This window comes from Dipodomys spectabilis, unplaced genomic scaffold (assembly GCF_019054845.1).
Source record: "Dipodomys spectabilis isolate Male_0828 unplaced genomic scaffold, ASM1905484v1 ptg000032l, whole genome shotgun sequence".
Taxonomy (NCBI): domain Eukaryota; kingdom Metazoa; phylum Chordata; class Mammalia; order Rodentia; family Heteromyidae; genus Dipodomys; species Dipodomys spectabilis.
The window spans coordinates 22,153,246-22,171,033 of NW_024870709.1; the positions used below are offsets into that span (position 1 = coordinate 22,153,246).

At 35.9% G+C, this 17,788-nt stretch overlaps 1 protein-coding gene across 2 annotated transcripts in view; it reads left to right on the forward strand.

Annotated features, from left to right (window-relative positions):
- The window catches only part of Epha6 (EPH receptor A6), a 732,346-nt gene that overhangs the window by 524,915 nt on the left and 189,643 nt on the right, over positions 1-17,788 (forward strand). For both annotated transcript variants that reach the window (XM_042676999.1, XM_042677000.1), the window contains exon 11: positions 15,885-16,070. In XM_042676999.1, coding sequence (XP_042532933.1) covers positions 15,885-16,070 — 186 coding nt within the window. The remainder of the gene's footprint in view (positions 1-15,884; positions 16,071-17,788) is intronic.

Sequence of the window (17,788 nt, forward strand, 5' to 3'; positions counted from 1 at the left end):
CAAAGTTGATCCATACTTTATGAACACTTTATTGATTTATAATATAGCATACAGTTATTAGGGAGTAACATTTCTTGAATTTAGCTTCTAAACGTTGGCTTCATACTAACAGTGAAATATGTAAGAGTATTTACAAAAATTCAAGGCCCAAATTTTTCACAGTGGTTCAATCCGAAATTGAGAAACCTGCCAATACCACAAGAGGTTTTAATAAACCTGCTTTAATAACATTTCAATTGAGTAGCAAAAAAAAGTCAGTAAGGCTAAAAGATATTAATTATTCAATTAACAAATTCCTTCTCATGGATACACAGACAGTCATCAGCCTGAATTTGCAGGTTCATATTCTCTTCAAAGAAACAAAGAAATGCATGGAAGTGGGCATATTCTGGGCCATAAAGCAGTTTTCAATTTTCAGATTTTTATGGAATGTATTTCCAAATAATGAACCGAAGTACACAACAGAAAAATCATTAACATTTGGAAATTTAACCACTTTAAGGAAATAAGTTGGGGATTGCTTGTTTTATGCGATATTAAAAAGAACAATAATTAAATAGCTACATTTCGAGATGAGTGGCTGTGACGAGGGAGAAAGTGAATGCAAATATGAAGGCAAAGATCTGGGATGAATCATAGAAATTTAGGACAGCAAACACTGATCGCTGGGACCTCGGGGTCCCCGCAAGGAGACTCCTCATTGCACAGAAAGAATAGAAAGAAGTACTCATCACCATGGATGCTAAAAGCCCTAGCTATGTAAAAGTACCAGTCATCACAATCTTGACCCAGCTAGGGAAAGCTACCTGGAGTCCACATCATAGGTTTGCTACAGAGAATAAACTTGGGTCATCATTCCCCAACCCCTTGAGTGCTGACTGTGTGCCATGATTCCATATTTCTACATTCAAGGCAGAGCCACAGTGCTTGCCAAACCACATCAATCTTTTTGTTTGTTTGTTTTGTGCCAGGCCTGGGATTTGAACTTAGAGTCTGGGCACTGTCTCTGAGCCTCTTTGGCTCAAGGCTAGCACTCTATCATTTGGGCCACAGCACCACTTCTGGTTTTGTTGGGGATAAAAGTCTTATGGACTTTCCTTCCTCGGGTTGGCTTCAAACCACTATCCTCAGATCTCAGCCTCCTGAGTCGCTAGGATTACAGGAGCAAGCCATCGAAGTCCAGCTCCATCATCAATCGGGTGCCTCTGGTCTGCCTCCTGTGTGCACACGTCCCCACACTCCCCACTGCTGAAGATCCCTCCACCGCACTCCATGCTATCATACGACCAGGCCCACTGCTGGAGTGACTACCCGGCGGATTTTCTATTTCTGGTGCTTGCTGGTCCCTCATGACTGTGTACGCTTTCAGAGTACACCCTCTTCATCTAGTATGCAGACAAAAGTTCTCCGACCCTACTCCATACACAGTGCACAAAGTCATTGATCACAACTGAAGAAGCTATTTGGAAACCCCACGACAATGACTAACTAGAAACAAAGCCAACATAGTCTACCAAATCAATATGACAAAACATTTCCAGAAGAAAGCCATGTCTTATAACTTACAGAATGTGTTAAAAAAAAATGATCCCACTAGTATGCAAATCCCAATATAGGCACATAAAAGTGTGTTAAAAATACAAAGCAGATATGACACTCCCCAAAGAACACAGTGACTACCGAGGAACCGTAAAGAAAAAGATATTGATGGAATGATTGATAAAGAACACACAATTCCCTGTTTTAAAAAATTTCCCCAAACTCAGGAAGACAATTCAAAAAAAATGGTGAAAATAGCAAGCATTGTGGTACATGTCTATAATTCCTGCTAGTGTGGAGATAGAGATGGAAGGAGGGTGATTTTGAGGCCAGCCTGGGCAGCTAACATACACACACAAAGAAAAAAAACTGAAAGGGCTATAATTATAGATTGAACCTCGCAAGTGATAAACTCTGCGTTCAATCCCCAGTACCACAATAAAAGATAAAGTCATCCATGATATAAATGAGAATTCATCAGAGATAGAGATGATAAAAAAGATTCAAATAGAAATTATTGAAAAGTATATTTTAACAAGCCAAATAAAAATTCAGTTGACAGCTGTGTGATGCTGTCAAATTCCTCCAAATCAGACACTTGGGTGACTGAGGTAGAAGAAGCTTGAGAATGAGACCAGGCTGGCCTACATAGAATGTTCTAGGCCAGCTAGATTAAGTAGCAAGACCCTGACCCCCCAAGAAGGCTGGAAACCTTGGCAACAGACTAGAAAAAAAACATTAGAAAGAATAGAGAGAAAGAATAGAGAGCTTGAACATAGTTCCTTTGAAAGTATCACTGAGAATTATGAGAAAAGAAAGGAAGGAAAAACAAAGATACAAAGAAGGATGGAGAGAGGAAAAAAGAGGCTAATGAAGGCAGCTTTAGTTTAACTTCACTTCCAAGCATGAAGTTTATATTTTCCTCTCATAAAGTGCACAATGTATAATATTTTTCTCAATATATTTAAGATGCTTTTATATTGGCTTTCTAACACAGCAAATGTAGATACCATATTGTTTTATATATTTTTATATTTATACATATATATATGAAACTATTATATATATATATATATATATATATATATATATACATACATATAGCATTATGGTGTTTGAGCTCAAGGCTTCCTAGATGGGTGACTGTAGAGTGCCTGTCCTTTTATCCTGGGCTACTCTAGATCTTGATCCTCTTATTTACATTTGCTACTTAGGATGATAGGCATTTTCCACCACCCTGGCTTTTTTATTGATGGAGATAGATCTCAAAAATTCTTTGCTTGGGTATCTCAAATCACAAGCCTCCTTATCTTAAACTGTTATGATTACAGGCATGAACCACTGCACCTGGCTGATAATTTTGTTGTTATTTTTCAGTGATATACACAACCTAAAAATCCTAAGATGTATTTTCTCATCATCCTTGAGTCTGAGTTGCTTCTTACCCTCGACAGCATTTGTAGTTTAATTGGGAACATTCTTTCCTCTCTAGAAGTACATGTGATAATGGCATTTATTATAATTGGTTTTTAATAAATATTGATGCATGAATATTTTTAAAGTATAATGAATGCCCCTGAGAGACAAATTCGTTGAATGAAATTTTAACTAAAGCAATAAGGTTTACATGAGTGAAAGTAGAGCTTTAACATGAAAACAAACTTTTCATGTTTATTATTTTATTAGAACATCTGACTGTTACTATCTCTGGAGAGTACATAAAACCACATTACAATGTCTATAATTTTGAATTACTGCTTAATTTACAGAGGTATTAGTGATTGCATATGAATATTTTCTTTAGCTTAAGACAAAATGATCTAATAACACAGTTCTACATATAAACATTTAGTATGTTAAACCTATGCAAAGTCATTTTTGCTGTTTACCATTCATATAGCATCATTTTTAATAGTAATCCAGGACACTAGTTTGTCTTTTTAATAAAAACAGTCCTCTATGAATTTTGGAAAAATGCCTTTTCTCCTTTTGCTTAAAACATTTTGGTGATAGAATGGACTGTGTTCGTCATGGCTTTCTAACACAAGCCCTCCAGTATGAATGCCCATTTTGTTTTATTGCCTGACTGAAATCAAGAATGTTTTATTTGTGCCAGTTCAGGAATTCTATCGCTTGGGGAAAATTGATTTTCTCTTGTGGTTGCCTTCTCCAGTAACTTTCAAATATTTAGTGTATACTTATACATAGAGATAGGTACTCCATGATAGCCATCCATCATGATACCTGCCAAATCAGGCATTCGGAATGTTCACTCTAATGATGACAGATACTAGCAGATCAGAAAGAAGGCACATCCTCTGCCTTCAGTGTAGTGGGAGAAACAGACAATTAGTGAGAGAGGTGTTGTTGGTGAGGTGTCAAGGCAGAGAGAGAGATTTGTTACTCCACCTACATGGAATCTAAGACTTTGAAATCTCACTCTGTCCTGTGTCCTGTGCTAAGCAGCTTACATGCATTAACACCTAGTTAGTGCCTTGGAAAACCCCAACTTTATTTTTTGGGGAATCTTGAAATGAGAGATCCCAAGTCAGTACAACTGAGCTAAAGTTAGAGTGTTGGCAAGAGTTAAATGTGGCCTTATTGGCCTGAAATTTTAAAGATCACCTTCCTTTTCTTCTTGGTGACTCCTTCTCAGCCTAGAGCTACAGTACGGCAAAGTCCCCTCTCTCTTGCTCTCCTACCCATGTTTGCGTTATTCCATTTTCTCTGCCTTTCTTGCCTCTCTTCCCTAAGATCCTTCACATTCCATTGGACCTATCTGAACACTCCACCACCAAATTATTACTTTAATAAAGTCCTTCTTATTATGCAAGTTAAGAGACAGGGGCTGGTGAGATAGAATGGGAACAGCTTTTGGGGAGGCCTCATTCAACCAAACGCAGTGGCTATAGGAAATAAGGATGAAGCAAAGAGATGTAAGTTTGGGGCAATGCTATAGACTGAATATACCCTCTCACTTCTCTCTTCATATGTTGAAATTATCACCTCCAAAGTAGCTGCATTTGTAAATAGGACATTTAGGAAGAACTTAAATAAGTGAGGTAATAAAGTTTGGGTGCTGATCCCTTGGATTGGTGCCTCAACAGGAAAAGGGAGATTTGTGTTCTCTGCACACACATGGATCAAGGAAACACCAGATGAGGGGAACACATTGTGAAGGCATACAAGTCAAGAAGAGAGCCGTACAATGAACTGGGAATCCCTACTCTTCTAAAGAGTAAGAATTTCTTCCAGTCAAGCCAGCCAATCCATGTTATTTTGTTAGGGCAATCTGAGCAGACATACAGGAGATGATGACATGGTCCTTTAAAAGATTTCCAGGGGTTAATACAAGAATAGAATTCAAGAGAAAATTCTAAGCTATAAAAGTACATGTGGAATTTAACAGCCCAAAGGCAATAGTTTGTGATAAGAAATTAACTTGATGTTGTATGTATACTACAATGAGAATATAACAGAACAGACCATGCATTTCTGATAATGTTACTCTCTGTTTCTCCAAAAGTGCTCAGCAGATGGTTGAATTCATCCTGAATTACATTTGCAGGGTGGAAAGGCAGGTAGAAGCGGCAATAATAGTGCTAGAAATCAGTGAAGACATGGTATATGTTTCTAGTAACTTTACTGGGAAACAGATAGTTAAATTTTATAGACAATGATAAAGAACAAAGAAATTGTTCTCAGAAATTGTTCCTGAGACATAGAGATTGTTTTCATTAGATTAGACTTCTGACATGATGCTTCTGATACCAAAATGAAAAAATCAATTTTGATAGAATATCAAGCAGAGCTACTTTTGAAATGCAAATAATTTTCATTTTAAAGAGGACTCTTTCCTGTTGCTTGAGGCAAGTAAACAGGTTGGAATGAAGGAACATCTGGCAGAGGCTGAAACACCAGGTTGAGAAGTGTGAGAAAGGGTGAGAGATGCATCAGGGAGTCTGAAACGTTGTTATTTTATCAATAGAAAAGGTATCTATTTGTAACATATCATTGGCTAAAAGTGATCATCTGATACTTAATACAATCACTAAAGAAATCCTTACCATTGTTTGAATTTTTTTAATCCTCACTTTTAAGTCTTAAAGAAATCCTGCTTTCTACCAGAAAATTAGCATATTCTTTACAAGATATAGATAAGTTTTAAAGACTCAGTGGTTGGCTTGACTTTTTGTGAACTTTTGTGCAAATTTGCCTGTAAGGAAGTCAATAGCTATGACACAAAAGAAGGGAAATAAAACGAATGACTTCCTCTAATACCATGACATAAGTTGCTGCTGAAGCTAGAAATGGAGACCCTAACATCTAAAATCCTATCCTGCCCCACACATTAGCCACCCTTCTATTGATGAGCCTAATTCAGCAGGAGAAAGCCTGTGTTGTGTTGAACATCTCTTCAGAAGTGAATGAGAAGAAAAATATCAGCTCAGCTGGTATATGATTATAACTTTCTTCAAAATGTTATTCTCTTTTTATATGTAGAAGGTGTGCTATGTATCAGAAAGAAATCAGACAGAATTCTCATAAGGATACTTGTGTACCATCCTTGAATGACAGGCAGTGAGTGAATACAGCTGAGAAGTGACTCTCATGATAACATTAATAATAATGGGATTTACCTTAAGACCTCAAGAGAACAACATATCCCTCTAGAACTGAATTTCTAAAAATCTGATGTTCTAACTTTCTCCTCCATAGTTCTTCTTTTGACTTTTATATGACACTTAATACTTTCCTGTTGTATTTGCGCTCAGAAAGTAAAGTGGATTGTGTGCAGTTAAGTTTAAAAAGATAAAATAGTCTTTTGAGGAACCTCCATACTGCTTTCCAAAGTGGTTGTACAAGTTTACATTCCCACCAACAATGCAATAGTGTTCCTTTTTGGACACATCCCCTCCAGCATCTGTTATTAGATTTCTTCATTAGAATCATTCTAACTGGGGTGAGGTGGAATCTCAATATTGTTTTGATTTGCATTTTTTTATGGCCAGAGAAGTTGAGCATTTCTTCATGTGTCTATTGGTCATTCTTATTTCCTTTACAGAGAAGTCTCTCTTTAGGTCTTTAGCCCACTTATTAATCACGCGGTTTTTCTTTAAGGATTTGTTGTTGGGGCATTTCATATTTTGAGTTCTGAGTATATTTTAGATATGCGACCCTTGTCCGTTGTATGGTTAATGGCGATGTTCTCTAAATCTGTGGGCTTTCTATTGATCTTGCTAGCTATGTCCTTTGCCATGCAGAAGCTCTGTAGTTTCATGCAATCTCCTTTGTCCAACCTTTCTTTGATTTGTTGTGTTTCTGGGTCTTGTTAAGAAAATTTTGACCTGTGTCAAGGATTCCTAGAGTTTCTCTTATTCCTTCCTGTAATGTTTTCAGGGTGTCTGCTTTGACTTTGAGGTCTATTGACCCATTTGGAGTTGATTTTGGAGGTTCTTAAAAAACTACACATAGAGCTCCCCTATGACCCAGCAATCCCACTTTAGGCATTTACCCAAGCAGTCACAAACAAGGCCATACTAAAGCTACCAGCTACCAGCACAACTATGATGCTAAATGAAATGAACCTCAAGATAGGGACACAAGAGGTTTTATGTTTGTTTCTGTTCTTTTTAATGTACTTACCATGTACTATGTGATTTTTTTGTTTCTTTGCATGTTCTTCCCCCATGGTACAATCCCTGTTGTCACTGTATTTGATTCTGGTGCCCTGAATCTTGTATATACATTTTTCTAATTTTGGGAGGGGAAGGGAAATAACAAAATGCTGAAATAAGGATTTAGGATGACCCATTGTAATAATGAGGTGTATAAGACAGTATTTTGAAAAAAAACTTTACACCTTTGCTGGTGGGGGGGGAGAGGAAGGAGAGGATGGAGGTGGGGAGGAGGGGAGGTAAGGGATGGCAGGGGAAAAACAAAGGAGAGTGTATCAATCCTTGATAAGAAATGGACTCTACCTCGCTCATGTAACTGTTATACCTCTGTACAGTATCTTTATAATAAAAAATATATTAAGAAAAAAGATAAAATAAAATTAAAGATTAAAGGCAACCCCCAATTCTACACAATGTAAAGAAAGCAAAAGATGCTATGTCCACCACATAGGCAACTACCCTAATCCCCACATGTACTCTCATTTCCTGCAACTTTATTCTAATTTTAACCTAGAGCTGCCTTTCCCATCACTCACTTATTTCATATCATGCAACAAATACTTCAAAGCTGTCTATTATATATTATGTACTGTGGGTATAACATATAGTAGACAAAATCAAGAACCCAGCCATCAGAACTTCAATTATACTTGACAGGATGGGGTTATAGGAAAATATTAAAGTGAAGAAAGAGCAAACCAATGAGCAAACAAGTCAAAAAGTAATTCCAAAAGTAATTCCAATAGCCAAAATTGTTATGCAGAAACTACACTAACACTATAACCTTGAATATCTTATCGACTCCCTCCTGTCATACAAGGTTTCTGTTGAAGTCTACTGATAGCATAATAGAAGATCCTTAACATATGATTATTTTTTTCTCTAAAATTTCTTTACTGTTTTCAAGATTCTCTGTATTTTACTCCTAATAATTTTATTTTTTTCCTTTTTTATTGTGAAAATACTGACTCCTAATAATTTTATTATGAGTCCTAGAAAAAACTTTATTGATCTGTCATGGGATTCTTTGAGCTTTCTGAATCTATATGTTCTTGTTTTGATCAAAATCTGGAGAGTTTTTAGAATGTATTTTAATAATTAATCTCTCTTCCCACATTTTCTCCCTTTTTTCCTGCTGGTGTGCCTATAGTTAGTGTATTCATGCTCACCCTGGATTTATTTTTACCATAAATTATATAAAGGGGTTTCACTGTGATATGTACACACATATGTATGATGTATTATGATCAAATTCTCCTCTCTATGACTCCTTCCAAGAAGTTCACAGACATCAAGTCTTGAGTGGGTATTCTGATCTTTAGAAAAGCTCCCACTGGATCTTCTAATGGACCTCTGCTATGACCATACTGTGTTAAGTCTGTGACAGAAATAGGTTTAAACTGAGACTAGATGGAATCACAATCTTCAGCCAAGGCTGAAATCTTTAGAACTCTCTCCAGGGAAACAGGTTTGCTGACTCTTCTTAGGATGTGAAGAGGCCTGTGTCAGTTCATTCAGCCATTTTAGAATCCACAATGGGACGGTGGCCATGGTTTCTGCTCCAAAAGCACTGGTAGACATGCCTGCTTTTGGTTCCCTTGAAAAGCTAAAATTCTGTCAGCAGGAAAAGGACCAGAACCAAAATCTAGGACCACTGGAAAATCCACTGCAAGATAATGTTTGACAGGACTGCCTGGGAAACTCAGATAGATACATTTTCTGAAGGTATTCTAGTTAAGCAGAGCTGCCCCGGCCATATCTATATGGCACTGACGTGCAGAGATATTTTGGTCTGCTGCAGGATAATGTTGGAAACCTGATGTATTGGAATAGGTGGGAAAGAAAAGAGTCTAAACAGATACCTATGTGGGCCATATTGCTCCCAGGCTGTAGATAAAAGACAAAGGGCTGGAACTGAGCTTTATGGCCACTTCAGGATATGCCATGGGTGAAAGACCAAGCAAACCTATCTAGAAACCTTGCCCAGCACTTCCTTGTGCAGCCATAATGGCTGCAACAGAAAGGATCTGGAGTCTAAAAAAAGACTCACTCAGGATATGCTGTGAGATTAAAACTAGAAAATCAGTCACTTCCATTTACCACTCACCACTTTAAGATGAGTGTCCCTGTAGGACCTTGTGCGAGTAGCACTAAGCTATAATCTGAGAATAGAGTTTAGATATTCTGCAGATTTAAGCGTAGCTTTCAAGTTCACTTCCATGGTAAATGTTGGCAGGTAAAGGACCTGTCTCAGCAGCACAATGTGCATGATTTCTCTGGGACTTACTGACTGCTGGATTTGTGTGCAAGCTCAAAGCCAAATAATCCTGTAGCCAAGTTATTGGGTGAATTTGGTTGCTTTTAGGTCCCAATTCAGTGGGTCTACGGCTAGAGGAGAGAAATGTAAAATGTCAAAACCAATAGATAAAGACAGAAAGAAGAGTTTGCACATAAGAATGCAAATACCATGATGTAATGTTACATGAATAACAATTAGACAAAATTGCCACCACCAAAGAAAGCTCCAACAAGCAACCCCAATAAAATGAAGTTGGGGGGAGGAGGGGGGAGTATGGGAAGGGATGGGAAGGGGAAACAAAGAGGAGGCAACAATGCTTGATAAGAAATGTAGTCGTTATCTTGCCCATTTAATTGTAACTCCTCTGTACGGTATTCTCACAATAAAAAAAAGAAAAATCTATAATAAAAATAAATAAATAAATTGCCAGAAAAATTAAATTTCAAATAATAATCTTAAAATTGTGATTCAATATAGACAACTAAACTATCAGGACATTAATGCATAAACACAATGGAAAGATGAGTGAGTCAGTCTCAAAACGACTGACTTACCTCCTGGGGTTCTGATGGAATTTTACATCTTCCTCCCTAAATCTTGAAAGTTTACACAAGCAGATGATTGTGCACCGCAAGACGCAGAGTCCTTATTGTTGGGGATTAGCATCAAATAAATACCTATGCTAACTTCTCAGTATTAGCACCCTCTAGGTATTTCTTATAATGTTTTCCATTTACCCCCTTGATAAGGGAGAGATTCTGGCTCTAGTATTATGGTGATGATGAAATATACAGCAATTTCTGTTAACAAATGTGGTGGCCAATATTTGTTCATCATTTCTACTCACAGCCTAAGGTAGGAAGACACTACATATTGCATGGGAGCTAGCTATATGGAGTAACACTTGGGAAGTAAGCAACCAGGATGAAGAGATGTAGGCTTTGTGGTATCAAGAAGGAAGAGTATCGTTATTTCTTTCCAGAGGCAGTGACTGACTTGAATGAATCATTCACAGATTGCATGGAACTGAAAGTTGCTGAATAGGAATGAGAAAGAATTGCATCCGGTTTGGCACAGATGGTGGTGATTTGGCTAAGGATGTTCTCTGTAGTGTCAGAGTGAGAAAGTGAATTTTCAGGAGGACCATATTAGTCCTTCCCAGATTCCTTCAGCTACTGAAGTCACACATCCACTTAGACCTTCAGGACCTTTATTATGTGATCTTAATAAATTTTAGCTATAAGAAAGAGAGACTCGAATAATAATACCTACCATGATGACCATGATGAGAGAATATTTAGCACCAATTTTAGCCAAGGGGCGAGAATGTTGTTATTTTGAAATACCATTGTTATTTTGCCTTTCTTTCTGAGCTGGAACACTGAAAAAATCTCCTTGCTTTGTTTCATTTTATCATAGTCTCAGAGTTGTGTCATCTGAAGTTGGTATTATATCTTTTAAGAGTAAAAAAGCCTGTCTCTGAGAGTCAGACCAGCTTATGTATAGTAGAGGTTGCTATTTTTTTCTCATTTTGCAGATAGATTGGCCAGTTAATGGTAGGAGACCAAATTCCATGGAAAGTTTACTAGGGAAAAGTAAACCTCATAGCTCATCCCTTACTGTCAATAAATAACTGTCCACACTGAACAGCTCTGAAGTGAGTATTGATAAAGAAGTACCGTCACCAACTGCTGGTAGAGAACACTTTTATTGGGGGAACAGCAACTGTAAAGAAGAGAAGATTTCATCACACCTGAGGGTTGTAATTTTTTTAAGTTTTGGGGGGAAAATTAGCCACAGTTTCACACAGCAATAACCCCAGCTACTCGGGAAATAGAGATGGGGAGTAGCAATGTTGAAGACCAATCTGGGCAAAAAAAGAACAAGATTCTATTCCAACGTATAAACCAGGCACGGTGGTGCCATGAGTGTAATTCTATGTACACGGGAGGTATAAGTAGGAGTATTGGTGTCTCAGGCCAGCCTGGTCAAAAGGTAAGACCCCGTCTGAAAAAATAACCCAAAGGACAAATTGTAGGAAGCATTGCTCAACAAGTAGAGCTTTTGCTTGCCAATCACAACATCCTGAGTTCAAACCCCAGTACTACCAAAAAAAAATTTTTTAATCAAGCACATAGCACTTTGTTTCTTTTGTTTCTAAAGGTTTGAAAGGAAAGGAAAGGCAGAATTTCTGTGTGAGATTTTGGAAAGTCTCCAAGCACTCTTGATAGGTACTCCCAAGTAGATTCTCCCAGGATGCCTCTCCACTAATCTCACAGTTTATATGGGATTTATGTGGAAAATATAATAGTAATTGATATTGTAATAAGATCCTGTATGATATACAACAAAACTGCTTGTCAGGAGAGGTTTTACCATCATCCAGGGAGCCAATTGGGGTTGTTAGTTAGTTAACTCACTGTCAGAGGCAGAACAACAATTATCCCAGATATAATTTTCTTTGCTCTCTTGAAACTAGATTGTAGAGATTTTTCCAAACCATCCTAGCATACAACATATTTGAGCCAGGTGTCCATTTTCAGTGAATACAGTGATAAATTTATAGATTATAATTTTATCATTCTATACATCTATTGACATCAAAGTCAATGTTTTCAAACACTGCCCATTAGTTTCTTTGAAGACCATGGGTATCCATGGGAATTTAGAATAATAGCACAGAAATTGTCAACAATAATAAACAGCCAAGGTGCAGAGACTAGCACTTATAAATATGTATTCTGGAACAAACTAGCTTCAAGGAGCAGCTCTACCACTTCCTAGTTGTGTTACCCTGGGCAAGTTACTTAGTTCCTTTGCCTCAGTTTCTTCCTCTATAAATAATATCAGTGTCTACTTCACAGGATGTGTATGTTAATTAGATAGATAGATAGATAGATAGATAGATAGATAGATAGATAGATAGATAGATAGATAGTATTATATAAAACCTAGCCTTACAATTGTATTGAAAAAGAAATAACATGGTAGTTACCACCATATCCTTATAGTCAATGAGTTAGCAATGGATTCAATAGTTGTTCCTGATCTTACTGAGGAATGATTTCTGTTACTCAGTTAAATTGTATACATAGTCTATACTATTACTATAGGGGCAATAGTGTAGTAAACCAGATGTGGGAAATATCTCAAATTATATTTTAACATTGCAGTTCATTATATCTGATATGTCTGAGGCATATATTGAGTTCTACTTCGAGTGAGGCCTTCAATATATTCTGTAACTGAGCGTTTTGGATTTTATCTAAATAATGCACCAGAAGTCTCAGATCTTTAATTGAGGCAACCACGTTGAGTACCAATGAAGTAAGTGTGATCACAGATTGATCATGCAAAGCTTGACATGAAGAAAAAAATTATTGATGTTAATAAGATGCATTATTTTTACAAAACAGAAAAATCAAGAAAAATTACCACCATTCTATCTTAAAATAATACCAGCAGAATTATCATTTATTTCATTATACTGGAGTTTATTTGAATACTTATAAAATGTCAATAGAAAAATCACATAGATATGTGTTTGTGCCAGGTTAATGAGTCATTGACTATTGCTGAATCTTTATAAATACTTGCAGATTTTTTTTTCAGGCAAAGTAAAAGAAAAAGTGAGATAAATAGAAACATTTATAATTACTGTAGACATGCATTACAAGAAATCAGAGTGATGTAAGGAAAATTTCATGTATCTGAGAGGATACATAGTTAAAACACACACATGTTTTTCCTCAGGATTCAAAAACTCACTGGAAAACTGAGAAAATGTGATAAACACTATTTTATTAGATGTAAAATGAAATCTTTTGAAAATCAAGAGCATTATTATAATCAGAATTGAGGGTTTACAGCTTTATTTTTCTGTGAAATATGAACATCTACTCCCAACAAATTGAGATCATCATTAACTTAACATCATTATTCTTGTCTTTAGCACCAAATTTATGCAATATTATTTGTAAAATCCCAGTCTACTAAGTGTTTTTTTGTGTGGTTGCTTTAAAAAAAAACACTACAAAAAAATCTCTTAGTGTAACTTTTTTATTTCTAATGGACATATATAAATAATTTTTGGAAAGCACAGATATGTGTTATTACTTCCTACTTAATGTTGAACTTGATTTTAATATCTACTCTTAAGTAAGGCAGTATTCATATGTAGTCAGCATTTAGTTGACTGTGATGAATTAGTCCAGAGAAAATCTGCATAAATGAAATCCATGGCATTGCAAAATTTTGTATGTCCCTGAGCATTTTGCAGTTATACAATTGGCTACAGCTGCTAACTAAAAGACACATTGAACAAGTTTAATTTTATAGTCCTTTCACTCACCCAAAGACTTAACATGAAGCACTTTTTGAAGAGCACTTTACAGTTTATACGCACATTCGCCTGTCTGCTCACTTTGATCATAATCATATTCTTGCAGAGAAAGGACATTACTGAGTCATGAAAAGTTTTATCCTTAATTTATGAATGAATAAACTGGGCATCAGACAACATGCTGTTATGTTAATGCAGATAATTAGTATTATCTGAAAAAAGGTATAGAATTCCTGGCTTGTTGAAAGCATTGCACAGCAGTGAGCAAGCCAGTGGCCTTCATTCCCAGGGGAACCCACCAAGTCTCCATGCAGCTCTGTGTCCACATACATTCTTTTTACTGTTTATGGCCTTTGAATTTTTGTCTTAATTTTCTCCATTCCCTCTTTGCACTCTGGCTTAAATGTTCTAACCTCTCCTGAATTTCTAAACACTACTCGTCATTTATAGTTCAAAGTAAATTCTACTTCAGGAAGTCTTCTAGTCATTGCTGTGCTTAAGAAATGGAATTCTATGCCTCCATCAGAAAGAATGACATTGCCCCATTTGTTAGGAAATAGAAAGACTTGGAATAAATTATATTAAGTGAAGTAAGCCAGGCCCAAAGAAACATAGGTCCCATGGTTTCCCTTATTTGTAATAACCAGTATATGTCTGAGACAAGCAGAAAAGGTCAGATAAGTTGATGTTAGGTGAAATGAACCCCAAGATAAGTATTCAAATGTTTTTTTCTTTCTTGCAATTGTTTCTAATATATTTATAAGATGATTTCTTTGTTGCTGCTTTGTATGTCCCTCCCCACGGTATAACTCCTGTTTTCATTGTATTTTATATTGGTATAATTTGTGGAGGGGAAGGGAAAAAATTGTTTAAATAGAGATACAGGTGGACCTTTTCAACAATGAGATGTACAAGTTGTTATGTCAAAAAACGAACTTTACAACTTTGGCTGGGGTGGGGGGTGCGGTGAGGGGGAGTGGGAGATGGGAAGGGATGGGAAGGGTAAACAAAGGAGGATAAAAAAACAAAAAAAAAAAAAGAAATACAGAATTTATATGCAATGGCACTGAAATCCTAAATGTTACAGTTAAATATTCATCTAAATTCACTTGCTGAATTTCTCACAGGGGAGAATAAAGACAAAGTTGTATGCTTCTTTGAAATGCATATCAATCTAGTAATATATATATATATATGTATTAAATACTTGATAAATAAATACATAATATATTCAATAGAACTAATGCAGAAACATAGATTATCATATTTGCACTTCATGTCACTTATAATTCAGCATATATAGTCATTTAATTTAGCAAATACAGTCATATAATTGTGAGTCCAAAATGAAGAGAGGAAAGGAGGAGAATACTGTCATAAAATTTAATTCATAGGCTACAAAGGTAAAACAATTGAGGGGAGGGATAGTTTGGGGAAGGATGGGAAAGAACAGTGAAAAGGGTGACATTGATCAAGATATATTGTATTCATAAATTTATTTGTTGATTGGAACTCTTTTTTACAACTACTTATAGTTAATAAAACTAAAAATATATTCTTACATTAATTGATCCAGCATTGATTTCTAATGGTCAGTACAGGGCAGGCATATAGCCCAAGGAATCAAATCAACCACACGTGCTTGATAGTTTCCCTGAATAGAGCAGGCATTTGACTTCTGTAAGAATTGAGAACAGGAACTATAGCAAGTGCTTTCCATAGAATTACATTAGCATAAGCCATTCTTCCAGGCTTAATTTCTCAGCAGATCAAGGAAAACTCCCAGTGTTCATTCTGTGGTACAGCATACGAAAATGTGGTACAGCATATGAAAATGCATTCCAGTATTTATTATAAATGCTATTGATCAAGCATATTATCACACAAAAATAATTTTTTAGGAAGAAGTTTCAGAAAGCCATTTTGTTCTTTCCATTTAAAAGATAGCACTGCATGACCATTTATTTGATTTTTATGAAATAGAAGTGTTTGCCTTAGAAATAACTGTGTTTGCTCTTATTTTAAGGTGAATTTGGAGAAGTCTGTAGTGGACGTTTGAAGACACCAGGGAAAAGAGAGATCCCAGTCGCCATTAAAACTTTGAAAGGTGGCCACATGGATCGACAAAGAAGAGATTTTCTGAGAGAAGCTAGCATCATGGGTCAATTTGACCACCCAAATATCATCCGCCTCGAAGGTGTTGTCACCAAGAGTAAGCTGCTGATTTTCTTCATTATTTCTATTAGATAGCTCTCCAAGATTTTTAGCTTAACAGCTGTACCACAGTCATTAGGAGACTAACTTAGTTCAGATGTTATCTTTTTATTTCATCCTCATTGTGTGAATACTAGGCTATGCCATGATCAGAATTTGCATTGATCACCAAATAGCTTTCAAATGGCATTATCTGCAAGTAAGTGCTAATTTAACCTCAAGTGTAAAGGGTATATATATTTTCCTAAATGTCAATACTAATAGAAGAAACTGTTTCAATATTTCAGGTCATTAAGTAAAACACTACTATTTTGAAATAAATTGCCTATACAGTTAAGAATGCTGTATGTGGAGTAAATCATTTTGACATAAACTTCTGTACAGGATTTATTAACATGAATAGCATTAGAAATAAATTATTATTTGGTACAGAGGGGTTACAATTACATGAGCAAGGTAATGAGTACATTTCTTATCAAGCATTGTTACCTCCTCCTTTGTTTCCCCTTCACATCCCCTCCCATCTCCCCCGCTTCCCCCCTCCTAGCGCCAAAGTTGTAAAGTTCATTTTTCAACATAACGTCTTGTACATCTCATTGTTGTAATGGTTCCACCTGTATCCCTCTTTAAACAATTTGTTTTTCCCTTCGCCTCCTCAAATTATACCAATATCAAATATAGTGAAAACAAGGGTTATATACTGTGGGGAGGGACATACAAAGCAACAAAGAAATCATCTTATAAATATGTTAGAAACAATAGCAAGAAAGAAAAATCATTTGAGTCCTTATCTTGGGGTTTATTTCACCTAACATCAACTTATCTGACCTTTTCTGCTTGTCTTAGATATATACTAGTTATTGCAAAAAAGGTAAACCATGGGACCTATGTCTATCTGGTATTTTCACAATAAAAAAAAAGAAAAAGAAATAAATTATTATAATTCATGTATCTTGAAGAAAAAGATTATAATTTCTGGAGTAAAATTCTCTTCTTTTATAAAAAACAGTGGAATAAAAGTCATTTCTTTGACAGAAAACTTCTTAAAAAATAAAAAGTTCTATTTGCTGTACAAATACACAACTATACACTCACTATTTGAGTAATGATTGGCCATAAAATGTAACAATATTTCTTCTTCTTTTATTCACTAATGAATTAAACATATAAAACCCAACATAGAGTGACATTAAAATTTTCATGAAAATGATTTAGCACTTTGAGAGGGAGATTTTTCTTCTTTTACAGATCTGAATTTTCTTTTATGACCAATTAAGTGAAGTTGAATTTTATGTCATATTTGGAAGCAAGAAAGTATAAACCTATGTAACTGACTGCATCTGAATCATCACATGCATTGGACAGCAATGCTTGTCAGGATATGCAGATTATGCACTGTGTGAACTCATGAGAGTTCACAAAGCAGAGAACAGTGCTATTCATCAACAGGTGTAACAGTAGGCTGTTTTTTAATTTAATTTTATTGTCAAGGTGATGACCAGAGGGGCTACAATTATATATATAAGGTAGTGAGTACAATTCTTGTAGAACTTGTTACCCCTTCCTGCATTTTTTCTCCCACTTTCCCTTCTCCTATCCCCACACCCCCCAAGATCAGTAACCTTTCAGTACTCATGTGTATGCAGTTGCCCTCCACATTGACTTGAGCGTTAGCCATTTGATTAGCATGTATATATACTTATTATATGTAATAAC